At 45.7% G+C, this 27,308-nt stretch overlaps 2 protein-coding genes across 6 annotated transcripts in view; one reads left to right on the top strand and one right to left on the bottom strand.

The window, feature by feature from the left end:
* Positions 1–15,340, top strand: part of BICRA (BRD4 interacting chromatin remodeling complex associated protein) — a 64,193-nt gene extending 48,853 nt beyond the window's left edge. For all 5 annotated transcript variants that reach the window (XM_040405010.1, XM_040405009.1, XM_040405008.1 and 2 more), the window contains 7 exons: positions 1,680–1,789; positions 2,813–2,938; positions 5,601–5,662; positions 8,084–8,232; positions 8,325–8,419; positions 11,839–11,941; positions 12,648–15,340. In XM_040405010.1, coding sequence (XP_040260944.1) covers positions 1,680–1,789; positions 2,813–2,938; positions 5,601–5,662; positions 8,084–8,232; positions 8,325–8,419; positions 11,839–11,941; positions 12,648–13,849 — 1,847 coding nt within the window. In that variant the 3' untranslated portion in view covers positions 13,850–15,340. The remainder of the gene's footprint in view (positions 1–1,679; positions 1,790–2,812; positions 2,939–5,600; positions 5,663–8,083; positions 8,233–8,324; positions 8,420–11,838; positions 11,942–12,647) is intronic.
* A 9-nt stretch (positions 15,341–15,349) lies between these two features.
* Positions 15,350–27,308, bottom strand: part of LOC120977198 (calpain-2 catalytic subunit-like) — a 30,903-nt gene continuing 18,944 nt past the window's right edge. The window contains exons 11-20 of the mRNA XM_040405011.1: positions 27,188–27,199; positions 26,585–26,793; positions 26,456–26,498; positions 26,211–26,331; positions 23,622–23,686; positions 22,936–23,004; positions 20,892–20,970; positions 19,093–19,209; positions 17,518–17,576; positions 15,350–15,619 (exon numbers count right to left, since the gene is read on the bottom strand). Of these exons, the coding sequence (XP_040260945.1) occupies positions 15,593–15,619; positions 17,518–17,576; positions 19,093–19,209; positions 20,892–20,970; positions 22,936–23,004; positions 23,622–23,686; positions 26,211–26,331; positions 26,456–26,498; positions 26,585–26,793; positions 27,188–27,199 (801 nt within the window). The 3' untranslated portion in view covers positions 15,350–15,592. The remainder of the gene's footprint in view (positions 15,620–17,517; positions 17,577–19,092; positions 19,210–20,891; positions 20,971–22,935; positions 23,005–23,621; positions 23,687–26,210; positions 26,332–26,455; positions 26,499–26,584; positions 26,794–27,187; positions 27,200–27,308) is intronic.

Raw genomic sequence — 27,308 nt, 5'->3', positions numbered from 1 at the left:
CTTCTTAAGTACAATAATTACCAGTTCTGGCTAGCAAAAGCTTGTTAGGGCGTACTAGTCCTAAACTATGCAAATAGGAAGAGACCTGTCAATCACAGTGGGTTATTCCACAAATTTCTAGTATACGTTTAAGGGGTCTACCAGATTTTAATATTGATGATCTCTCCTCAGGATAGGCCATTAATATCTGATCGGTAGGGGTGCGCCACCAAGCAGCTCCGATGATCAGTTGTTCTAAGAGTAGCTCCGATGCTAGAACTACACAGCTCCCTCCACTCTGCGGTGGACAAAGCTGGTTCCATTCACTTCATAGGGAGCAGCATTAAATTTACAAGCACCATTCACTGCACCGTGTGCCGGAGCTACTCTGAATGATCTGATCGGCAGCGGTACGAGGTGTCTGATCCCCATTGATCCGATATTGATGGTTTATTCTGAGGGAGGGGTAATCCATATTAAGATACTGGAATACCCCTTTAAGTTTCAGGCTTATATTCTCTCAAAGGGAACCTGTCATCAACTTTTTGCTGACCTCACTGATGGCAGCATACATTAGTGACAGAAATGCTGATGTCAGCGGTGTGTCACTTATGAGCTAATAGTAAGTGGTCGCCGAGAACCAGCATCATAATCATTGCAGCCCAGGCCTTGAAAAGAGTCAAGTCTACCTGAGAAGAGTCCTGGTTATTATAATCTCCTGCTCTCCGCCATCTGCTGATGATTGGCAGTTCTCTCCTAGAGAGGAAGGGAGAAAACTAGGTAGAAGACGGTCAGTCATCAGCAGGAGAGCAGGAATTCATGAATAACCAGGACTCTTCTCCAGGCCCAGTCTGCAATGATTGTGATGTTGGTTCTCGGCAACCACTTACTTTTAAATGACAGAACCGCTGAAATCAACTCACCTGTCTCTTCTTTATGCTGCCGTTAGTATGGGCAGCACAAAGTTGATGACAGGTTCCCTTTAAGATCTCCACTTACTGTCGGTAAATGGAAAATTATTTTGTACTCGGAGCCTACAAACCTGTCTGACCTGGTCCTGTTTATACAGTTGCTGATCTTGCCACAGTTTCAGTGTAGGTAAAGGACGGTTTACACGGCCTGATGGAGCAGGCCATTGTCTGGAAGGAAGCATTCCTTCCAGACAACTGCCAGCTCATCAGTGGAGGTGAAGAGCTGCGTTTACATGCACTGATCACCTCCACTGTATGGGGTGTATGATGGCTGCTTCCATTGCTCGTCCTCATGCAGAGTCCTGTTTAGACAGCACAATCTGCTGCCCACAAGCAATGCTCGGCTGCAACTTTGTAGGGGCAGATTATCGGGAATGAGCGTTCATATGAACATTCGTCCCCGGTAATCTGCCGTAGAAAGCCTCCGATCCTTCTGTTCCTCAGAAGATAAGTCACCGTGAGACGTGTCCGGCAGCAGCGTTCTTCTCCCACCCCCTTGAAAAGACATACATTCACAGCAAAGAGCGTACAGTGAGAGACGGCTGACAGCTCTGGAAGCCCCTTTATCTGGCAGGATAGAAGAGAGAGCTCACAGGGCATGGTGTACACGGGTAGAAGCCAGAATGGAAACCCAGTGCATTTATTGTATATAGTTTTTTTTGTTTGTTTTTTGCATTGTGCACAGCACCATTTCTACAACCAATATCTCATGGTCTCCACTCTTTACAGGCACTGCCACTGCTCCTGGGACCCAAGACTCCAGTGCTTACCCCGGCACAGCCTTGAAAACCCCTGGGGGGCAGGGGAAATCCATCGGTGCAGTTTCTGTGCAGACACCGGTAAGATGTCCAAGTGATGTCCTAATTTGTCATAGCAAGCAAAGTTACCTATACTTAGTGGCTGCGGATAAGCTGAGGCTTCACACGCGGAGAACGAGAGGATTGCAGCTGCTTAGGCACACTGCTGCCACCTAGTGGCCAGATAAGAGTAGAGCTATTTTGTTCCCAACCATTGTGTGTGCACGCTTGAGATTTCAGAAGATGAGTTTGAGGAGCACTGTCATCAAAACCTTATTTGTTATACTAAGGCAAGGAGAAGAGAACCCCCTGTGTCATGGGTCATGCCCCTTCACTTGGGGGACCCGCTATATAATATATAGAATTTATTTATTTATTTTCTCCTGGAGTGTTCCTTTTAAGGCAAAATGCAAGCAACACTATCCATTTTGCGGTCCGCAAACTGTGTATACGCAAAATATGGATACTTTCCATGTGCCAACCATATATTCCTCAGTCCACGTTATAGTAATGGGGGTCTCTAGTGGGGATGGGGTATATGGACAGGGGTCTATCTTATCGTATACGGTATAGTGAGATATCACTGTACACAGTCCGTATACGGTATAGTGAGATATATCCGCCCACTGTACACAGTCCATATACAGTATGAGATATATATCCGCAGGCTTTACGCAATCCATATCCAGTATAGTGAGATATATATCCGCAGGCTGTACAGAGCGTGTATACAGGATAGTGGGATATATATCCGCCGGCTGTACGCAATCCGTATACAGGATAGTGGGATATATATCCACCGGCTGTACGCAATCCGTATACAGAATAGTGGGATATATATCCGCCGGCTGTACGCAATCTGTATACAGGATAGTGGGGTTTAGTCGCACACTATACACAGATTAATACGGGGTAAAATCTGCAGTGGAAATTCCACCCATTGTGGCCATACCCTTACTGTGTCTATTCAGTTTTGTGTCTTCTGATTTAATTATGTAGTTTTATAGCCTGTTACATCTAATTGGAGACTTTCGGCGTTTCTATAATTTTGATTGTTTTCTCCAGGGTAAAACTGGTGTCATCAGCTCCGTGCCCAGCATCAGCCTAGGGAAGAGTTCACTGCAGATCCAAGTGGTTGGAAAGGGAATCCAGCAGATTGTGCCCACTGGCCAAGTCCAGACTCAGCCACAGGTAACTGTGACTATCATTAACCTCTTGCTTACTGCCACATGACCATATACACAGTGGCGGTAAGCTCTTATCTCTAACCCGATGTATATAAGTGTTGGGCTACATTATGATCTGCGAGCACAGTAAGTACCCCAGAGACCAGCCAAAGTGGGCTTCCTGCATGGTATCTCTGTAACAGGGCGTTACAGCAATCTGTCACAATGTAAGAGCCCCCTGCTGGCTGTAAAACAGTGAGACTGCAGTCTGAATTAGGGCTCATGCACACGACCGCATGAGCTCTGAAACATACGGTCCGTGAGCGGGCCATATGTCCCGGAGCTGCATACATCGTGCGCACAGCATCATAGGTTACTATGATGCTGTGCGCATCGGGCCGCCCGCGGGGCTATTGTCCCACACTCATAATATCATATAAGTGCGGGACAGTAGCCCCGTGGGCGGCCCAATGCGCACAGCATCATAGTAACCTATGATGCTGTGCGCTCCCGTGCACACGAAGTATGCCGCTTCGGGACATACGGCCCGCTCACGGACCGTATGTTTCAGAGTGCATATGGTCGTGTGCATGAGCCCTTAACTGTTTTCTTCCCTGGCTGTGGCAGGAAGGTGTTAGTTCACTTTTTTTCATAATACATTTTTTAAAAGAAATTAAAAAAAAAAAAATTATGAAAAGTTATAACTACAGTTACTGTTTTTAGCAATAGTATAGCATACTACGTACGTACACACTCGCACACAAATTTTTCCCCTTTTTCATTTATACAAATATGATTTTTTTTATTACAAGTTTTAGCAATAGTATAGCAGACTGTGTGTAAAATATACAATGTACAATATACACATTCTATTTCCTTTTTTGCTTTCAGAAAAAAAAAGTAAAATATAGGTTTACATTTTAGCTATTTAGTATAGCAGGGTTTTTTGTTTGTTGTAACGTACAAACGTGCACATAGTTTTTTTCTATTTATAAAGAATTATTTTTTTTAAATGGCAAATTTTCCCCAATATGATAGAGAGATATAGATCTATATATATATATATATATATAGATCTATATATCTCTATATATATCTCTATATATCTCTATATATATCTCTATATATCTCTATATCTATCACATCACTTTGAAGGCGCTTCTAATGTTTTGGCGCTGTACAACATCAGTGTAATAGATCCAGCAATAGAAAAACGGGCCGCCAAAATGTGCTCCAGTCCTTTGAAATCTTGTGTTGGGCCCAGCCAGTAAAAGGCGTCCATTTTCACAGTACAAACATGGTAATGGTTTAGAAGTGTTTTATCTTAAAGGGCTTCTGTCACCCCACTAAACAGTTTTTTTTTTTTTTTGGTTACTTATACTGCGATTTATGCATACATACTGTAATTAATCATTTTCGTTCAGCAGATTCTGTTAAAAACGTACTTTTAAAATATGCAAATTCCATCCTCAATGCGCCTGCGCCGATGACGTCACATCTACACCCGGCGCAGGCGCATTGAGGAAGGAGCGACCGAGCGAGCGTCCTCCTCTCAGTGCGCCTGCGCCGACTGAAGACAGGTATGGCGCAGGCGCCAGATTTTGAATGCAAACAGGGCCAGCAGACAAAGATCCCGTCCGCTGGCCCTGTCAATCAGCATGCGGAGGGGGCGTCTTTAGGATCGGAGGATGCAGCTGCTACCAGCAAGTAGCCGCCCTACTTGCAGGTAGACAGGTAATTTGCATATTTTAAAAGTACGTTTTTAACAGAATCTGCTGAACGAAAATGATTAATTTACAGTATGTATGCATAAAGTAACCAAAAAAAAAAACTGTTTAGTGGGGTGACAGAAGCCCTTTAAAATCTTTTAGTAACAGTTTCAAAATTCATAAGGAAAAATATTCTTTTTTTTTTTTCCCATAATTTTCAGTTTTTTCCTAAATACTCATATTTAAGTATATCTGTCATCTAATGGAACAAAGGAAAAGTCGAAGGTGTCCCTTGAAATATCAAATACAGTATCTGTAGGTTCGCTCAGAACTTATTTGCGGTTAGATAGACTAATTTTCCAGTTTTAGCAAAGAGCCTATCAAGGAAGGGGGGGGTGTAAACTCAGGTAATGAAGAGGTTAAAGAGAATCTCCACCTAATAACCTCATGTCATTGTTAGATGCACAATTCTGTGCTAAATAATTTCTTAAAATAAGGAGATACCTGCAGCTGCCACTAGAAGGCGCTTACGGCATACTGCTCTTCATTGAGTTCAATGTGTAACTATTGCTCCCTCTAGTGGTGGCTGCTTGTTATGTTTTAAACCTGTGTCTAGGTAGTCAATTATTGCCTTTGTATCAGGAAAACAAAGCTTTAAGCACTATATAAAGCTAGATTAAGGCTGGGTATCACATTGTGTTTTAGCCCAGGCCTTCAGATGTATGTCCGTGATGGAAAGCCCTCCAGAGTGCTGAAGCACAATGTGACCCTAGCCTAAGGAATTAATCGGCACAGAAAATCACTTTAAGCTGGACAGTTGAACTATATTTAAGACCGTCGTTAAGCCTATCGATGAGCGGAACTGCAAGCCAAGCATGTATGTTAATGGGGCACCCGTAGTTGGCTTGGCCTGTGGTGGACTGATATATGGACGTTTGTTGTTTTTTCCCTTTGTTAATGTGTAGTTTTCTCTTTTAGTTTGAGAATAAATTTGGAGCCCTGAAGAAACTTCAAACACTACAGCCAAGCAAGGAAGCCTGGTTAGTTATGGAGAACTTGCTCCAGACATTAGAAGTTACTCGAACGTATTTTCTTTCCATGTCCGTTCCTTTTATTTGCGGGCCACCAAGCACAGTGTCTTACATTGTATAGCGGCTATGCTTCGTATTGCAGCTCAGCCCTACTGGGCTGTGCTTCAATAAGGCCATGTGACCAATGTACGGTGACATCACATGGCCTAGGAAGAGTCTGCGGTGACCACAGAGCGCTGGCCTCTTCTGACCGCTGATTGGCAGTGTTCCCAGGTGTCGGACCCCCACTGATCAGATACTGTTGACCTATCCTGAGGCTAGGTTATCAGTAGGAAAAAAAAAAAGTCAGAAAGCCCCTTTAGTTTTCAGCCTGGCAGACCAGGAATATGGATGGGCAAAAAAATGGGGAGACAATGCAAAAACGGATCCTTTACGGATGAATCACTGACCATCTTGTCACAGATGTCATCACAGACGTGGGAAAGAGGCCTTAGGAGTGTAGAAGACCAGTTTTGTCTGTAATATATGTAGCCTTGCAAGGTGTTTTACACAATAATAGAAATCGAGCGCGGTCAGATGACGGGACTACAGGTAGAACTGTGATGGAATAATGGCTGGAGGTCCACAGAACTGAGTTGTCCATCAGTATTTGGAGGACAACTCCAGGGTTCTCCTGTCCCTCACCTTTTCCCATTCACGTGAATGAAAATCAGTCTCCATATCGGTGTCCTAATCCTGCTGTGTGCGATTTGGAAGGTTATATCCATATGAATAAGGCCAGAAGCAGATCTAGGACTGCTGGCATACATTGGTTAATCAATTCCTCTGCATCTGTTTAAGGCATTTTTCATGGCTTTTTTTTTGTTTTCTTTGGCTTTTTTATTTTCTTAATTCCTATAAATATGCAAAGAGGTATCTCCCAAGAAAGAGAACCCTCTTGCCAGCGCCACATGTTGGAAGTGGCTCCCTAGGAGTCAGTCTCTGACTTTCCAACAAGCCTTGGAATTTGATGAGGTCTCTTGAAGGAGATTCAGCACCCTGCCTAAGGCGCTTCCAAGCCATTGCACTGAACCAGCCAGAATCCTACTCCATACTGATGAGGGACGAGCTGTCTACAGATGGGTCTCTGGCTTGGCTATATTCCTTTGTCAAATCTCATGGCTTGTTGAAAAGTCAGATCTTAGCTCACAGGGAGCCACTTCCAATAGGTGGCGCTGGCGAGACGGTTCTCTTTCTTGGGAGATATCTCTTTGCATGTGTTTCCCATGGAGCACTTTCAGTAAGTCTCCATACAGGGCTGACCTCTTTAGCCCTTATGCGCACGACCGTATCTGTTTTGCGGTCCGCAGATCTTGGGTCTGCAAAACACGGATCCTTTTCCGCAAAACAAATCTCTTTATTGCAGGGCCGAGGAATAGACATACGGATGCAGACTGCACACTGTGTGCTGTTCACATCTTTTGCAGCCCCATTGAAATGGAAGGGTCCGCATCCGAAAATACGGTTGTGTGTGCATGAGTCCTTAAGGAGATTTAGCACCCTGCCCAATGCCATGAGCGTGCTGCATTGCTTTTTATTTTTATTTAAAAAAAAAAATTTAAGCCTGTATATCTAAGCATTTCATTAATTTTCTGAAGGCTTTAAAGAGTAACTAAACTTTTTTCAAAATTTTTTTAAATGTCCCAAATGCCCTAAAAATAGTTTTTCTAATATACTTCATTAATTGATTTTGACTTTTTACTAAAGAAATTTGCACCTAAAGTCCATCGCACATAGTTTACTAGTCAGCTCCAACCTGTGCCCACTGAGGTTGGCTAAATGCTGGCATAGCACATGGGTACCCTGTAACAATGTGCTATGCCAGGATTAGCTGAGTGGGCTCCTGCCAGTGCCTGCTTCACTGCATGTAAGGTTTTAGCATAGTAAAGCGGGCACAGGCAGGTGTCCTCTCTACTCAGCTAATCCTGGCATAGCACATGGTTACAGGGTACTGATGTGCTATGCCTCGGGGGGCACAGGTAGGAGCATCAGTTTGTGCTCCTGCCCGTACACCGTTTTCTGCCGCCCCATTGATACAGTGCAAGGAATCGCTTCAAAGTCAATGATGTGTGAGTATAGTGAACTTAAAGCGCGGTTGAAATCAGGACTTTAGGTGCAAATTTCTTTAGTAAAAAGTAAAAATCAATTAATAAAGTAGATTAGAGAAATGTTTAGTTACTCTCCAAACATACAGCTGCAGCCTTTTTGACCTAAACTACAGTTTATGAAAGGTTCACTTTAAGAACTGATAACTGATGTTACTGTACAGTCTAGGACGAGCTGTCTTAGTCCTTATGGGGATGATTAATTCGTGGGGTGGGTGAGAGACTTGCGCTTTCTTTGTGGATGGCATTGCTCATGAAGAAGAATAATTGTACTTTTTTTGCCCAGCTTCCTGGAGCAGTTGCACAAGCACCAGGGCTCCGTTCTTCACCCGGATTACAAGTCCTCCTTTCACTCGTTTGAGGACACCCTGCACAGGCTTCTTCCTTACCACGTGTACCAGGGTCTGCTGCCCAGCGAACCCGATTTAAAGAAGGGTAAGCATGTCTCCTACAGCTCGGTCCGTCCTCTATGGCGTAGCACAGGGGCCACAGCCACAACTGATGTGTTTCTCGTTCTTTACCCACAGTGGACGATGAGTTTGAAACCGTATCCACTCAGCTTCTGAAGCGCACACAGGCCATGCTGAACAAGTATCGCTTGCTCCTTTTAGATGAGTCCAGGGTGAGGCTTCCTACTCCCATGTTTTTCATCTAACCCAGTGTTAACCCTTCCCCCCCCCCCCCCCCCCCCCCTTTTTGCATTCAGGACCTTCGTGACCAAGAAATTATTTTATTTTTTCTTCATCTCATTCCAAGTTATAACTTTTTTTTTTTTTTTTTTTTTTCTTTCCATTTTTTAGTTGATGTCACCGTACGAGGGCTTGTTTTTTGTGGGACAAGTTGTAGTTTTTAATGGCGCCATTTTGGGGTACACGTAACTCATAGATTAACTTTTATTAACGCTTTCTGGGGGGGATGGGGAAAAAAAACTGTAGTTGAGTTTTTACATTGTACATTTTGTGACATTCACTTTCCAACATAACTAAAATGATTTCTGTATTAACTTTAACCCCTCTTTTTACCACTTTTTAGTCTCACAAGGAACCTTTGACTTGTGATCCTCTGGTCGCTCACAGGACACTGTACTGTCGGTAGTCGCACACTGCAGACAGACCTGGGGGCCTTCATTAGGTCCCCAGCTGCAGTGTATCAACATCGGCACCCCGTGAGCTCATTCGCAGGGTGCCAATGCTTGAAAGAGGGATTCCCCCTCCCTCTAAACCACTTAGATTCTAAAGGGGTTAAACATCCTAGATAGCTGCTTCTGCCAATCCAGACCGTTAAAACAGGAGCCCAGCCTAATAATGCCCACCGAAGCAACGCATATCGGAGGTCATTAAAGGGTAAATCACTGATTGGCTTTTCTCTTAGGCCTCTTGCACACGACCAGACCGTATGGCTTTTTCTGTATTTTGCGGTCCGTTTTTCACAGACCCGTTCACTTTTTTGTTTCCGTTCCGCAAAAAATCTCCGTATGGTTTCAATGGGGCCAGAACGGATGCAGACAGCACATAGTGCATTTCCGGATCCGCAATTCCGTTCCCGAAAAAAATAGAACATGTCCTATTCTTGTCCGCAACTGTGGACCGCAAAACACCTACGGACGTCTGAATGGACCCTTAATGTAATGTACAGTAATGTGTTTTAACAGTATACACATGGGCAAAGTGGGCATGGATCTGCAAAAAACTGAAGACATACGGATGCATTCTGTATTTTTTGCGGACCCATTGACTTGAATGGAGCCACGGATCGTTATTTGCGGGCAATAATAGGACATGTTCTATCTTTCAGTGAAACAGAATGCATGCGGAGTACATTCCGTTGTTTTTTTTTTTTGCGGAACCATTGAAATGGTACCACAAACGGAATCCGCATGAACGGAAACGGGGGGAAAAAAAAACGTTTGTGTGCAAGAGCCCTTAGTGTTCTGGGAAATATATTCCATGTTATAAGTTAGAGGGTAACGTTTCCATAGGCTCTTAGTCACACAGATCGATATCATGTGGTCTAGATTTATGTCTCTGCAGGTTTGCAATTTCGGCTGACTCTACATATCAGCGAGACATGTTGTGCGGCCAAAGAACACAGCATCCCAATGCTTCTTCACTGTGCATCACAGCATAGTGGATGTGAATTTGGTCGCTTTGCAACTTGAAAATTACCGCGACCCGACAGTTGCAAGAAATCCAAATCTGTTAGATTTCCTGTGACTGTCGGGTCAGGGTACTTTGAAGGTTGCAGTGTGAGCCCGTTACCTTTCACTAATTTCAGCACTACACCAGCTTTATGGATCTCAAAAATGGGCTCTCCATAACCGGCTTTTATGAGCAGTCTTTGTTTCGCCGTGCCCACACTAGGTCCTCCAGCTCATCCGCTCTATTTACACAGCTTATATGCGGCTCTTCCATAAAGTGAGCTGCGCGCAAACCGATCAATGAGTAAAACCCTTTAGGCATCTTTCACACGGGCGTCATGTTTTTGGCCAGGATAACATGCGGGTGCATTGCGGGAAAATGCGCGATTTTTCCACGCGAGTGCAAAACATTGTAATGCGTTTTCTACGCGCGTGAGAAAAATCGGCATGTTTGGTGCCCAGACCCGAACCCAGACTTTTTCACTGAAGTTCGGGTTAGGTGGTGTTTAGATTTTATTATTTTCCCTTATAACATGGTTATAAGGGAAAATAATAGCATTCTTAATACAGAATGCATAGTACAATAGGGCTGGAGGGGTTAAAAAAATAAATAAAATAATTTAACTCGCCTAAGGGCTCTTTCACACTTGCGTTGTCCGGATCCGTCATGCACTCCATTTGCCGGAAGTGCCCGCCAGATCTGTAACAACGCAAGTGAACTGAAAGCATTTGAAGACGGAACTCTATGCCGGAACCCAACAACGCAAGTGTGAAAGAGCCCTTAATCCACTTGCTCGCGCAGCCGGCATCTCTTCTGTCTTCTTCTTTGAGGAATAGGACCTTTGATGACGTCACTGCGCTCATCACATTACAAGTGCGGATGCGGTGCGATTTTTCACGCACGGTTGCTAGGAGACAATCGGGATGGAGACCCGATCATTATTATTTTCCCTTATAACATGGTTATAAGAGAAAATAATAGCATTCTTAATACAGAATGCATAGTATAGTAGGGCTGGAGGGGTTAAAAAAATTTTTTCATTATTGAACTCACCTTAATTTACTTGTTCGCACAGCCCGGCTTCTCTTCTGTCTTCTTTGCTGTGCACAGGAAAAGGACCTGTGGTGATGTCACTGCACTCATCACATGGTCCATTACATGATCTTTTACCATGGTGATGGATCATGTGACGGACCATGTGGTGATCGCAGTGACGTCACCACAGGTCCTTTTCCTGTGCACAGCAAAGGAGACAGAAGAGAAGCCGGGCTGCGCGAACAAGTAAATTAAGGTGAGTTCAATAATTTAAAAAAAAAATTAACCCCTCCAGCCCTATTGTACTAAGCATTCTGTATTAAGAATGCTATTATTTTCTCTTATAACCATGTTATAAGGGAAAATAATAATGATCGGGTCTCCATCCCGATTGTCTCCTAGCAACCGTGCGTGAAAATCGCACCGCATCCGCACTTGCTCGTGGATGCTTGTGATTTTCACGCAGCCCTATTCACTTCTATGGGGCCTGCGTTACGTGGAAAACGCACAAAGAGGAGCATGCTGCGATTTCTACGCAACGCACAAGTAATGTGTGAAAATCACCGCTCATGTGCACTGCCCCATAGAAATTAATGTGTCCGGATTCAGTGCGGGTGCAATGCGTTCACCTCATGCATTGCACCCGTGCGGAAATCTCACCCGTGTGAAAGGGGCCTTATAGCGGCTACTAATCAGATTTTCTGACTTGATTAGTGTGCCCTGCCTTACACTGGCCTACCCTGAACTTGGAGACCTTCCGTATGTGATATATCCTCACCGTGTCCTTCAGCAAGGCAGTTGTAATGGGCTGTAATCTGTGTCGCCTTTTGCTGTTGGTTTGCCTTGACATGTGTTCTCTTTTCTGCAGAGAGTGAGTCCTTCCGCAGAAATGGTAATGATTGACAGAATGTTTATCCAAGAGGAGAAAGTGGCGTTGTCCACAGACCGGCAGTTTGCAAAGGAAAGACCAGGTATCTGCTATTCGAGTTATTTAGCATTGTTGTCATATGCCTCTTTACCACTAGATGGCAGCATAGAATGAGTCAAAGGAGTTTTTTGTGAATACAATATAAATGATATAGGTTATCTAGATCAGATCGGGGGGGGTTTTGGGTGTCCCCACTCCATCCCAGCGCCAATCAGCTGTTTGAAAGAGCAAGTGTTGCGGCCTCCTGACCACATACCAAGCACAATGTTGTACATTGGATAGCGGCTGTGCTTGGTATTGCAGCTTAGCCCTATTCACTTGAATGGGACAGAGGTGCACATAGTCCATGTGAACGATGAACGTGATGTCACTGGCCTAGAAAGAGGACACAATGCTCAGTGGAGCGCCATGTCCTCTTCAAACAGCGGCTCAGTGTAGCTGCTGGGAATCGGACCCCCTTTGATCAGATACTGATGACTTATCCTGGAGATAGGTCGTCAATATTTTCATCCTGGAAGACCCCTTTAAAGATTTACTGTCTGTTAAAGGATTAGAAAAACATTTGCTGCTTCCATAAACTGCGCCACACCTGTCACAGGTAGTATCTGGTATTGCATCTCTGTTCCATTGGGCTTCCATACCACATACAATCTGTTGTGTGGTGCTGTTTTTGGAAAAAAAAGGCCAGGTTTTTCTAATTCTGGACAACTCATTTTAACATAATTTTTTGTCAATCTTCTCTTTTACAGATGAATATGTATCCTCTTCCTCCTCGTCACGGTCTCAAAATGTAGTCCCCTCTGTGTCCTCAATCTCTTCTCCCCCTTGTCCTGCCCCAGCTCTGGAGATCCTGAAACCGGCGGCAGTGCAAACCTCCACACCAATACACCCTACCAAATTAGTGATCAAGCACAGTGGTGGGGGATCCCCCTCCGTGACTTGGGCCAAAGCCTCCCCCTCTCTCGATACAGATGATGATGCACTCCCTTCCCGCAGCAGACCTCCAATCAAGACTTACGAGGCTCGTAGTCGCATTGGGCTAAAACTGAAGATCAAGCAAGAGGCTGGGTTAAGCAAAGTTATCCACAATACAGCTTTGGATCCTGTTCACCAAAATCCTCCCCCGCCTCCACAGCCGCCAGCCCCTCCGACAACTCCTGCCAGCACTGTCATCAAGACTACGGTTAACCCAACGCCAGCCACTACCACCACACCCACAGGACAGATGAATGGCACCCTAGACCACTCGTCGCCTGCTGAAAAGAAACCTCTGGCAACGTACTGTCGGCTGCCTCTCCGCAAAACGTATCGAGAGAACGTCGATGCCTTTGTGATGGGTAAGCCTGCAGATACCAGGTCAAAGGCAGAAACTCCGGTGCCCGTTGCAGCCCAGCCTGTGAAGCAGGAGGATGGCTCTCGGAGCGTAATTACGTCCCACAAGACGCAAGGGGTCTCTGAGATCGAGAAGGGGAAGAAAGAGGACAGCTCTAGGATGGTGTTCTTCAGCAGGGGGGACAACAAGGCCATTAAGACCGAGGAGATGACCATGAGCTCAACGAGAGAAGTCAAAGATGAAGATCCTGGCTTCTACAGGCGGGTAATCAAGACTGAGCCAATGGAAAACGAGAGCGACTTGAGCTGGGAGATTCCACTCCCTTCTGCCAAAAGGCTGAAGTCAGAGCAATTTGATGTGGATAACGCCAGCTTTTCCAGTGACAGCCCCCAGGATGACACTCTGAACGAGCACCTTCAGAGCGCCATCGACAGCATCCTCAATCTTCAGCAGCCCCAGAGCAGTGGAGGCTCCAACACCCTCCTGCGCTCCTCAGTCCAGTCCTCCTACCATCACTCCTCTTCCTCCTCTCCCTTTTCCTCTCCAGTCCACCGCACAGACTCATACCTCACCCCTAACCACAATGGAGGCCTGGGGGCCAGGACGTTAAACAGATAACAACAGGTGGAAGGAACTTAATGAGCGAGCCGTCAGAAGTAAATTCATTCGTTGCCTGGGGAAACAGATGTTCATGACACGGACATGACACAAGATGCTGCAGTACCTGGGGACAGGGGGAGGGGGTGGTGCACATTTTCGGAGTAAGCCTCAATTCTTTTCCCATTCGTCCGCACCGTGTGGCGAATGGATCTGTGGAGAGATTGTGCCTCATCCCTGTTGGAAAGCATTGTATTGTAGAAACGTCTCGGAGCGAGGCGACTTTTTCTCCGCAGCCGCTGCCGACAGAACCCTTAAAGGACGCATACAGCCGGTGATCTGTTGCCTTCAAAACTTTTTTTATTTTTTTTCCCAGTTACTTCCCATCTCCTTTTTTTTTTTTTCTCATCTCAACTTGAACTATCAATAAAAAAATAAAAATAAATAAAAAAATATGAAGTTAAACTTACGACCTTAATGAGGAGACCGAAGGGACTAGAGACGGGACTGGCTTCAAAGCGTATTAAAATTATTGTAATGATATTTCTTTAAGTTATTCAAGCATCAAGTCAGGGGATTTTTTTTTATGTTCTGTGTTTGTATTTTTTTTTTTATTATTATTTTCCTATCTGGGAAAATAGCAAATGAATGCACAGTGCACATGGACGACTAAATCTGAAATATACACTTTTTGTTTTTTTGTTTTTGTTTCGGGGTGCACCAACCTTGGAGAGGGGGGTGGTAAATGTCTTGATCGGGTAACCGCTCCTTTCAGTCAGTCAGGCTTGTGCGCCTGCTCTGGATTGGGATACAAGAGTCCCTTTTGTGTATTGGTAAGGGAGGATCAAGTGTCAAGAGGCCGCTCAGGTTTAGCGTATGTAGTGATGAATGAAATTCACCTAGGAGTCTAATAGAGATGGGATTCGTACCCAGATGTCACTGGCGCTGTCAGTTGGCATGGATTATGTTGTACTTTCTACAGTGTTATCAGAATCTGCCCTAAAAATTAGTTCCAGCACCGAAATTGAGCACCGGGGATCCCTTTTCAGATGCTGGGAATAGAATTTCTGTAGCTGAATCAGCACTTTGTACCAAAAATTACAAGAATGATAAATGATGGACCAATAGCAGGAGAATAAAATGTCAGCGACGGCAACAGGCGTCCATTAAAGCGGCGGGGGCTAGCGAAGGGGGCGGAGTCATTTGCAGTAATGTTAAGTAAGAGCTCCGTCATCCAAGCAGAGGCACTCTTGACACCTGCTCCCTATATATCTTAGTTTGGTATTTATTTTTTATTTTTTTTGGCAAAGTTTCCAAACTCATTAACAACCATCCCCCCCCCCCCTCCCCCCCATTCATTCTTCACCCTCCCGATCCCCAACCAACATTACGGTCGAAATATAGTACTATAAAAAAGAATTTCTACTGTATTTATAATGTAGAATGATTTTTTTAAAAGAATGATGTACATTTAGTACTTCTGTGTAAATTAAATTTGCTCCTCTTTTTAAAAACCTGTATATGATTTTTATTTTTTTTTGGGGAAAAAAACGTTTAAAAATACAGAGTTTCAAAAGCTGCCAGAAGGCGTCCGTGCCAGTGTTTGTCATTAACATAGCGGTACATTGGTCGAGTTTGTTTTATTGACAGCTTGTGCGGAGACGCATCCCAATCATTGTGCCGTATGCCGTCGTCTTCTCGGGTCCAAATCCTGTTTGAAAAATTGTCCGGTCTGAGGTGAGATGGTTTTCAAGGGCGGCGACCTCACGGAAGACTCGCCATCTGCATCCACTGCAAATAACAAGGTCATGTGTGTTAGTGCAACATGTAGATGGTGTCATGGCCGCTGGGCAGGGTCAGTAGAAGGCTATAAGATCCTGACATGTGTGGTTCCACCTTACGGAAAATATTAGGCAACTGCAATTACTTCTGATTAATCCAGAAGAACCTATTACCTGCCCTGGGGATAGGTGATAAGTACCTGATTGATGGGAGGCCTATCACTACTATGGTGTCCTGGAGTGAATGGAGCAACAGTCATGCATGGCCACAGGGGTTGTCTCTCACTTCAGCAAATGGCATTTATCATGTAGACAATGTTAATACAAGGCACTTACTAATGTATTGTGATTGTCTATTTTGTTTCCTTTGCTGGCTGGATTCATTTTTCAATCACATTATACACTGCTCGTATCGAGGGGTTACGACCACCCTGTAATTCATCAGCGGTGGTCGTGCTTGCACACTATAGGAAAAAGCGCCAACCCCTCTGGTGGCCGGGACAGTGGGGAGCGCACATGGGCAGCATCTCCCACCCTGGCCACCTCGTATCTGCACTGCATAACCCCTGGAAACGGGCAGTGTATAATGTGACGGAAAAATGATTCCAGCCAGCAAAGGAGGCGATATGGACAATCGCAATACATTAGTAAGTGCCTTGTATTCACTTTCTCTACATGATTAATGCCGTTTGCTGAAGTGAGACCGCCCCTTTAATTCTCTATAGATGACAGGGTTCGGCCATCTCCAGCAGTCCCATAGAAAGTAAATTGAGCGTGACTATTGCTTCATTCACTCCAGGAGCCCATTCTAGTGATTGATTGGCGGTTCGAGCCCATCGGGTCCCCACTAATCCGATACGGTACTTGTTACCTATCCACATTATAGGTAATGCGTTCTCCTCATAGGACATCCCTATTTGATTAGTATCTAGTATGAGTGTTGCCCCTTTTTCAGAGGGTGACGCCACAGGCTTTTTTACAGCCCGTGTCGGCCTTGCCAATGACACTGTTAGCTGGCAGCACTGGCATCCCGCATTCAGCTGACAGTCTCAAGGGGCAGCTGCAGGGGACTTGGTTTTGGTCTATGAGAAAAGCGTTTTGTAAGTATTGCTTTACCGGGAGCTGTCCCCTCTCCTGACTTTTCTCTTTTAGTAACTACTTGCATCCCCATTGTCAACAATTCTGGAGCATCTATCCTTATGGCTCTGTGGTGTGCCGTTCCTTTATTACTCCTGCTAGAAGTTATGACTGAATCTAGCAGTTTGCAGTAAAGGTCCAGATGGATGTTACCAGTTGGGGATGTGTCCCTGCACAGACTGACAGCAGCACAACTGATTGGATAGTGTCAGATTGGGCAGGGACACCCCCCTGCCCCCCCCAAATGGGTAACACCCAGCTGAACCTTCTTTCCAAACCTCTAGTAATGTATTCATAACTTCTAGTCGGAATACTAGAGAAATGGCACAATGTAGTCATATGAATAGATGCTCCACAATAGTTATTACATTGGGAATGCAAGTAATCGGACATGTCGGGGTTGGTGAAGAAACATCTACCAGAGGGATCAGTCCTCTCACACTTAGGGCTCATGCACATGACAGCATGTATTTTTTGCAGGCCTCAAAAAACGGATTTGCAAAAAATACAGATGATGTCACTTAAATAAGGGTAGAGGACAGTCATTTGGGGTCAGGGTCTCAACCTATATTCAGTTCCTCCAGAATTGTGGGACATTTTAGGCGTCACCCCTGCTTAGCCCAGGACCACTCCTAAAACGGCCCACAAATGCCCGACTAGAGTCACAAACTCTCAGAATAGCTTTGCCAAATCTGGGACTGTTAGGAGGTACCGTATGTAATAGAGGGAACCGGGGGATGGGAATCTGATGCATTTCGTGTCCGACTGTACCTGCTGTTCCTGAAGAGTGATGACGCCATCTTTGTCCTGGTCCATCTTCCGGCATACATCTGTAATAGAGTCACACGTCACTTAGGCAAGGTCTACACGACTACATGTGTCATGCGACAGACAGGGCACAACTACACTGCAACATTTGTCGCGCGACAATTTTTATAATGATGGTCTATGGTGTCGCAAGGCGACATGCTGCGACAGTTGCAGAAAAATCCATCTCTAATGGATTTTTTCCGAATGTCAGTCGCAGTGCAACACCATAGACTATCATTATAAAAATTGTTGTGCGACAAATGTCGTTGTGTAGTCCTGGCTTTACTCTCCGCTCAGCTGATGTGAAATGCATCTGTTATATAGCGGCTGTCAAAAAAATGACATGTCCCCGGACGGACCCTACTGAAATCAATGGGCCAGTTTTTAACGGCCATTTAGATGGGAGTTGCACCGATCTGATGGCCATCTTAAAAAAACAGGTGCACTGTACAAAAAGCCTTTCAAGGGTTAAAAAAATAATAAATACCTGGTCCACTTAAACGCAAGGGAACACTGGAGACGGCAGGCCCTGTGCAAAGAGTGTTCCCTTGCATTCTGGTGGGCAAGGTAGTACAACTTATAACTACTAGGGACATAAAGGGGGGCATTATTTATACCGAGGGCATTATGGGAGATTATATCATAATATATAAAAAATAATCGCACACACTGCAGGGGTTGGGGTTTTAACTTAAAGGGTTTCTATCACTTCGTTTCACCTATTTAGCTTTCAGACACTAGCGATCCGCTAGTGTCTGCTTTATCTAACCATCCTAATATAAGAGCTTATTGTCCTGCCGTTTAGCTAAAAAAATAACTTATATAGATATGCAAATGAGCCTCTAGGTGCTATGGGGGCGTGATTAGCACCTAGAGGCTCCGTCTACCTTAACAAACTGCCGCCGCCCAGCGCGTCCCTCCAGCCCGCCCATCTCCTCCGGAATGCGATGCTCCTCGTATTCGGCGCATGCGCAGTGAATGTCTGATCGCTTCCCTGCTCAGACATCTCCACTGCGCCTGTTCCTCGGAGCACTATGACGTCATCGGCGCAGGCGCAGTGGAGATGTCTGAGCAGGGAAGCGATCAGACATTCACTGCGCATGCGCAGAACAGAGACGCGCACGGAGAGGATCGCTTCAGCTGGAGATGGGCGGGCTGGAGGGACGCGCTGGGCGGCGGCAGTTTGTTAAGGTAGACGGAGCCTCTAGGTGCTAATCACGCCCCCATAGCACCTAGAGGCTCATTTGCATATCTATATAAGTTATTTTTTTAGCTAAACGGCAGGACAATAAGCTCTTATATTAGGATGGTTAGATAAAGCAGACACTAGCGGATCGCTAGTGTCTGAAAGCTAAATAGGTGAAACGAAGTGATAGAAACCCTTTAAAACTCCTACGAAATGTATCCATTTTTTTTTTTGTCCACTTATGACCAGGGGTTAGATGAGCCTGATCCGGGGCCAGGTTCTATGTAATGGGTGGGTGCCTTCATGAGAAAACCAGTTGAAATTGGGAATATTCATATCGGCTTGTTTACCAAAGACGCCAACGAGATGTGCTAGACAGGATAGGAAGCTGTCAAAATCCACTCGTCTCAGATCGTCTCCGTATGTCATACACAGCAGCGCCACAAGTTTGTTGTTTAGCTGAAATCCTGGAGGAAGAGGTAATAAATGGTTAATCCTCTGGCAAATTTCCCTGAGCGCCTTTGTCATCTTGACCGTTTCTCTGACCTTATTTCACGCCTGCAGCGTTTTGCTGTCCGCCTGATGAAGCGAAGCCAAGCGGATCCGTCCTGGCACACAATGTAAGTCAATGGGGATGGATGCGTTTTCTCTGGCACAATAGAAAACGGATCCGTCCCCCATTGACTTTCAACGGTGTTCATGACGGATCCGTCATGGCTATAGAAGACATAATACAACCGGATCCGTTCATGACGGATGCATGCAGTTGTATTATTGTAACGGAAGCGTTTTTGCAGATCCATGACGGATCTGCAAAAAACTCTAGTGTGACGGTAGCCTTACCGTATGGACACTGTGAGGACCATATCCCTTTTAGAACGACGAGTGGCAGATATGTATGTACACTGATGGGGATTTAGGACAGACTTTAAAGGGGTTCTCCAGGAGTAATGACTTTTAGGCCTCTTTCCCATGGGCGTGTGCGCCCCGCAAAATATGGGCTGTAATGCACGAGCACAGTCCGTGGGGTAGCCGCAGCGGATCGCAAAAAGAGAGGACATGTTCTATCTTTTTGCGGAACCGAAGTACGGGACGAAACCCCACGGAAGCACTCTGTAGTGCTTCCGTTCCGCATCTGTGGATTTGCGTACCCATTGAAGTGAATGGGTCCGCATCCGTGATGCATAATGCCCACGGAACGGCGCCCGTGTATTGCACATCCGCAATGCGGCGCACATGCCCGTGTGAAAGAGGCCTTAATCAAATGCCTGCAGCCTGCCTCAGTACTCCTTGTGCTTACCTACTCTTCGCTGCTGCAGATCTCCGCGCTGGATACAGCATATCCATGTTCCGATTCATGGACATGGTCACATGCTTCACTGCAGCCAATAACTGGCTTTAACGGTCTTGTGCCCATGGGACCATGCCCATGCAGCGCCAGATGTAAACAGACCGGGGACATGAATGTAGATATCCAAAGGATAGGTCATCAATATCTGGATGGTGGTGGTCCGACTCCCGGCACCCCCGCTGATCAGCTGTTTGAAGCGGCGACCTCTTCACTGCTTTGTCTCATACCTGACCTATCATTTTTGCAGGCGGTGTATAGGGTTTTTATTTTGTTGCAACCTCTTTTTATTGCTTCCTGCGCTCTTGTGTACACCGCCCCTGTGCAGATCGGTGCCTGTCATTCACACAGTTGCATTAGTCTTGTTTTGTATGGCGCTGTAGCAAGGCTCCCCTAGAAGTGCATGGGACCTCTAGTGTACCGCCATATGCCTCGGACTACTTCATCAGTTGCACTTTTCTCCCACAGAACTCCATCCAGCATCTGTGATGTGTGCAGGAGACTGTGCGCATTTGGTAGGTTAGGAAGAAGTAGAGGACAAATGGAAGAGAGTATGATTGTGGCTTAGAATTATTTGTAGCCTGTAACTATGGCAACACGTAGGCGTACATAGGAGCGGAAAACATAAAATGATAGGAAATTTATTTTCCATACATTGCAGCGCTAAAATATGGTTACAAAGGTGTACATAGCCTTTAAGCTTGGTCCGCTGCACAGATCCCAGTGTCTGTATATATTCCACATTATATATATATATATATATATATATATGGAAATACAAAAAAAAAAAAAAACGCTTACCAGCAGCTTCCAGCGCCAGGCGCAGTTCCTGTACGTCCATTGTCCCGGATCTGTCACAGTCGTACTTTGTAAATATATGCTGCAATAGAAAATGGTAGAAAAGGGTTTAGTGCTATTGGAGATACATCCGGTACAGATCGAGACTGAAATGGTGCCCCCCCCATATGCCAATTTCTTAACCTAACCCCTTTGCCACAATGAACGCTCATGCCCATGGCCCTTCTGCTGCCCCCCTCTTGCCTCTTCCTGGTGCTGCCTGAGGCGATCGCCTCCCCTGGCCTCATTGGTGGTGCATCCTGTGTGTGTGTGTGTGTGTGCGCGCACACACACACACACACACACACACACACACACACACACACACACACACACACACACACACACACACACACACACACACACACACACACACACACACACACACACACACACACACACACACACACACACACACACACACACTATACCCTCTATAGCTGAAGACTGTTCTTCCCTCCCTGTCCTTTACCTACACACAGGTAGATAGCTGTATACTGCTCTTTTTTGGGCAGCGATAGGCCCGCAAATCATGGATCCACAAAACACAGATGCTGTCCGTGTTGCATCCGCATTTTTTGAGGACCCAATGACTTCAAAGGACACAAGTATCGGCCATGTTCTGTCTCTTTGTGGGACGGACGTACGGATGCACAAAATGCTGACCTGCACCCATTGAAAACAACAGGTCTGCAAATTACGGATGCGTTCATTGTGCCGTCTGCATTTTATTTGCAGCCCCAGTTTTCAATGGGTCCATGGTTCGCATTTTGCGGATGATCCATGTGTCTCAGTTCCGCAAAAGCATTGAATAAAACCGATACGGTCATGGGCAGGAGGCTATAGTGATCCAAAACTAGGTGCAGGTCAAACACACAGAAGTGGAGCAAATCTTTCCATTAGGCCTCATGCACACGACCGTTGTTTGCGTCCGCGTCCGTTCCGCCGATTTTAGCGTTTCAGGTGCGGACCCATTAATTTCTATGGAGCCGTTGAAAATGCGGATAGTGCACCGTTTGCCATCCGCGTCCATGATCCGTGGTTCCTGTCCGTCAAAAAAATATAACCTATTATTTTCGCGGAAAACGGTTCGCGGACCCATTCAAGTCAATGGGACCGCTAAAAAACACGGAGGCACACAAGATTGTCATCCGTGTCCGTTTTATTCCTATCATTTGCATAGCAACCTGTCTTAGACTTTTTTTTTTTTTTACATTCCTTTATGTCTGGTGGTCCTCCAAAAATAAAGGAAGACACACGGAAATGGATTACGGAACAACGGAACCCCATTTTGCGGAATGGAACACAACAACGGTCGTGTGCATGAGGCCTTATACTGTATTCCTGTATAGGCGCCGGTTCCAGTTTTGGCTTACAATCGCTGACCAAACGCTGACTGTGTGAAAGCAGCCTTAGGTTACATACACACGACCGTGGTGTTTTGCGGATCCGCAAAACACTGATACCGGCCCATGTGTGTTTCACAATTTGCAGACTGCAAATGCCACCACTGTCATAGAAAAGGCCTATTCTTGTCTGCAATGGCAGGGGCCGCGGAACAGAAGTACGGATGCACACTGTGTGCTGTCCGCATCTTTTGCGGCCCCATTGAAATGAATGGGGGCGCACCCATTCTGCAAAATTGCAGAACCGATGCGGACCCATAAATATGGTTGTGTGAATGTAGCCTTAGGGCTCATGCACACAAACGTATTTTTTTTTCCACGTCCGTTCCTGTTTTTTTTGCGGACCGTATGCGGAACCATTAATTTCAATGGGTCGGCAAAAATAACGGAAGTTACTCCATGTGCATTCCATTTCCGTTCCGCAGAAAAATCTTCTATTATTGTCTGCATTACGGACAAGGACAGGACTGTTCTATTAGGGGCCAGCTGTCCCGTTCTGCAAAATACGGAATGCACATGGACATCATCCGTATTTTTGCAGACCGCAAAATACATACGGTCGTGTGCGTGAGCCCTTATGTTGAGAATGATCAGACATTTACCTCCCATTCTTTGATTTTGCTCCAGAGATACCAAAATTCCTCTAATTGCAGTTTTCCGTTCCTATTGCTCTGCGGTTCTTGTTAAGGACTTATGGCGGCGGGACTTATGCTCTGATCATTGCACTGCACCTTGGTTGTTAAAGAGGACCTCTAACCTCTCCTGACATGTCTGTTTTAGTAACTACTTGCATCCAATTCTGAAGCATCTATTCTTATGACTCTGTGTTGTACTATTCCTTTATTATTCCTGCTAGACATTACAAATGAATTACTAGCAGTTTGAAATGGAGGTCCAGATGGGTGTTACCAGTTGGGGGGTATTTCCCTGTACAGTCTGACACTGGCAGCACTGATTGGTGCCAGACTGCAGTGACCCCCCCCCCCCCAACTGGTAACTCCCAGCTGGACCTTGATTGCAAAATCCGATGAATTTATTCCTAACTTCTAGCAGGAATAATAGAGGGATGGCACAACATAGTCATAAGAATAGATGCTCCAGCAATTGTTATTACAAAGGGGTCTACAGGAGAGGGGGACAGATCCTCGTTAAACTGCATACTGCTTCATAAGCTGCTAAGGATGTTGTGAACTACAAGTCACAGCATGGATTATAGAACTAGCATGAGGGACCACGGACAACACTGCTCATTGCAGCACTACATCTAATAATCCCAAGGGAAGGATACATCTGCCATTCTCAGCAGTTGGATGCAAGTGTCCATGGAAAATCCATCTGTCTTCAGGTGCGACTCTAGAAATAGAGATGCAAAGAGGAACACAACATATGAGACATGCTAAAAAGCAGAACTATGAATGCAGCTCTGGAACTCAGCATCAGTACAAGGTGTAATGTACAGGCATTTACAAAGTTATTGCTGCTCAAAGCCCCCGGCACCAATTCTGATATAAAATTTACTAAACACTCCCCATGAATTAGAAATGCCAGACCACCCTTTCTTGAAAACCCTGCGTTGTTCCTCTTGGCAATGTAAGAATAAGGCCTCATGCACACGACAGTGCAGTTTTTTGCGGTCCGCAACTTACGGAAGCCGTCCGTGTGCCTTCCGCAATTTACGGAACGGGCGGCCCATTGTAGACATACCTATTCTTAACCGCAAAACGGACAATGATAGGACATGCTATTTTTTTTTTTTTGCGGGGCCACGGAACGGAGCAACGGATGCGGACAGCACACAGAGTGCTGTCCGCATCTTTTGCGGCCCCATTGAAGTCAATAGGTCCGCACCCGAGCCGCAAAAACCGCGGCTCGGATGCGGACCCGAAAAACTGTTGTGTGCATGAGGCCTAAACCAGACAGTTTTCTAGTTTCTTGTTGGCAATAGGGTGTATGCCAGCATAGGGGTGCCCTCACACGCAGCAGATTTTCTAGCAGAAATTTCGGAACTGTTCCATTCATCTGAAGGCGGCTTGCAGAAATCTAGGTGCTTGCTGCCAAAACAACCCCATTCATATGAAGGGAACTGATTTTTTTTTATTCACTGAAATCTCTGCAATAGAATTTGCTGACTGTGAAGGTGCCCTTGGGCTACGTTCATATGGCTCCGTGTGAGCTAAACCAGTAGCAGATCAGTAGGCCGAGAACAGCCGTTTCTGGGAGTGAAAGTGTGTCAGATATCACTGGCTGAGGATACGTCATCAGTATTAAAAACCCAGAAAATCCCTTTAAGAGGCACCAACGATGTGATTTTATGGGGAATACAAGTATTTACTACAACAGCCATTTCAGGAGAACAGGTCCAATTAGGCTGTCGTATCCAAGGTGTAGGACAGGACTACTAGCTGTCCTCTGTAAGGCCCCTTTCACACGGGCGAGAATTCCATGCGGGTGCAATGCGTGAGGTGAACGCATTTGCACCCGCACTGAATCTGGACCCATTCACTTCAATAGGGCTGTGCAGATGAGCGGTGATTTTCACCCATCACTTGTGCGTAGCGTGAAAATCGCAGCATGCTCTATATTCTGCATTTTTCACGCAGCGCAGGCCCCATAGAAATGAATGGGGATGGGTGAAAATCGCAAGCAAGTGCAGATGCGGTGCGATTTTCACACATGGTTGCTAGGAGATTATAGGGATGAAAGCAACCCCGGACCCCATTAAAGTGTATTCACTGTATTATTTTCCCTTATAACATGGTTATAAGGGAAAATAATAGCATTCTTAATACAAAATGCTTAGTAAAATGTGGATTGAGGGGTTAAAAAACTAACAAAAAACAACTCACTTCATCCAATTGATCACGCAGCCGGCATCGTCTTCTTTCTTTTTCGTCTTCTTTCAGGACCTGCAAAAGGACCTTTGATGACGTAATTGCTTACCACATGGTGAGCTCGGTGACGTCAGCGCAGGTCGTGCTGAATGAAGTGATTATGTCATCAAAGGTCCTTTTGCAGGTCCTCAAAGAAGAAGAAAGAAGACGCTGCGGGGTCTGGGTACCACATTCAGTTTTTTCTCAAGCGTGTGCAAAACGGACTGCAATTGCGTGCCTACTCGCGCGGTTTTCCCGCAATGCACACACACGACGCATCCGGAGCAAATCCGGGACGCCCGTGTAAAAGAGGCCTAAGAGTTACAGTCCTTTTGTAGAATATCGGAGTCCGCAGTCTGCACCAGCTCCGGAAGAGAACAGCTTTTTACCATTCGTGCACGCAACAGTTTTTGTCTGGCTGAGGCCTGTTTCACTTTTGCGCTGTGGCTTTCCGGTTTTGAGATCCGGCAGAGGATCTCAGAACTGGGCCAAAACGGATCAATTTTGTCCCCACAGGATGTATTCCATTCCATTTTGTTGCATTCTTTGACCGGACACAAAACCGCTGCAAGCTGCGTTTTTGTGCCCGGTCTGCAAAATGGAGCAGCCAGATCTTTTTTGGTTTTTTTTTTTTAGCGAAAAAACCCGATCCAGCGCCCACTGACTTACAGTGAGTTACATACCGGATTTGGTTTGTTCAGTTTAGATTTATTACAACCGGATTCGGCCGAAACAGATACATTAAATGGCATGGATCTGTTTAATTCCCGTTTTGAGATCCTTTGCCAGATCTCAAAGCCGGAAAGACACAACATAAGGGTGAAACAGGCCTGAGACCAGGAAAGCGTCCGGATCTCATTATAACCATTTACGGTGTCTGGCGGTGGCGGCAGTTTTCGGCAACGTTGGATCTGGTGAACTCTGGCAGGCTGTTCTCTGCCAGAGATGTGAACGTAGCCTTAAACAAATGAACTAAATCCCCCCCGTATTGTTTCCCCTCCTCTTACGTTTGGAGGTGGTTTGCAGCAAGATTTTCTGCAGTTCCTCAGGGCTGATTTCCTGGTCTTGTCCAGACAGTCGTGTAAAATGTTTCCTGAAGTCTTCCATGCTCATCCGAAGAGTGCCCTCCTGCCGGAAAGAGCACAAAGGCATATGTAGTAATATCAGACCATGACTGCATATATGCGTGTAATAAGCACCGTGTGCAGGTACCTAATGGACCCCCCTGTCCAAAGGTCCTGGGACAACCTACCTGAAACACTTTGGCTTCTGCTTTGACCATGCAGTCCATCTCCCTGAGGAGGAAGACACTAATATTACCAAAGAGACATGAACTGATGAAGAAAAGAGACCTTCACATTGGAAGTGAGAACTTTCTTACTTGAATGTGTGTTGTGTCTCGGTGAAGACCCTCAGGTTGAAGGAAGACTCCTCTTGGGGCATGTAGGTTGTAGGGATGATCAGGTATTGTCCGGGGGTCAGCTCATAGCGGCCGGTGATATCACGCTTGGCCATGTATTGTGTGAGGACCATAGGGACCAGGCTGGAGATGGCCGCGGCTCTCTGGGACACCAGGCTCATATCACTGAACTAAGCGAAATGCCGTAATCGGTGTCAGATCATACAGCACCACGGCGGATGAGGGATCATCCCACACACCGACAGATAAGACATAGCATGATAATAAGGCAAGTCATGGGGAATCAAATCATAGGGGGTCATTATACCATGCAAAATAATAGATAAAACAGTGCAATAAGATGTTCCAGGCCCCAACCATCAAGGTCCTGCCATCTACTGGGGTAGGGATTCATCCCAGCAGCATTGGGCATAATAATAGGGAGCAAGCAAGTACCGGACACACTGCACTGTAAAGGGGGTAAATAAATGGGAGGAGGGGGGGGATCAGACAGTAAAGGGGTACACGCCCTGGTACAGGAGAGGTGAAGAGTTGGACATCATAGGAAAGGACTTTATTATTCACCTGTTCTGGCACCTGCAAAATAACGAAGTGAAATTAGATATGTATAATAGGTAACTGAAGAGATTAAAGGGAACCTGTCATCAGATGACAGGTTCCCTTTAAGGTGGATACTGCTCAATAC

This window comes from Bufo bufo, chromosome 8 (genome assembly GCF_905171765.1).
Source record: "Bufo bufo chromosome 8, aBufBuf1.1, whole genome shotgun sequence".
NCBI lineage: Eukaryota > Metazoa > Chordata > Amphibia > Anura > Bufonidae > Bufo > Bufo bufo.
Note: the sequence above shows the minus strand (reverse complement) of the source record. Positions and strands in the feature narration are given on the sequence as shown.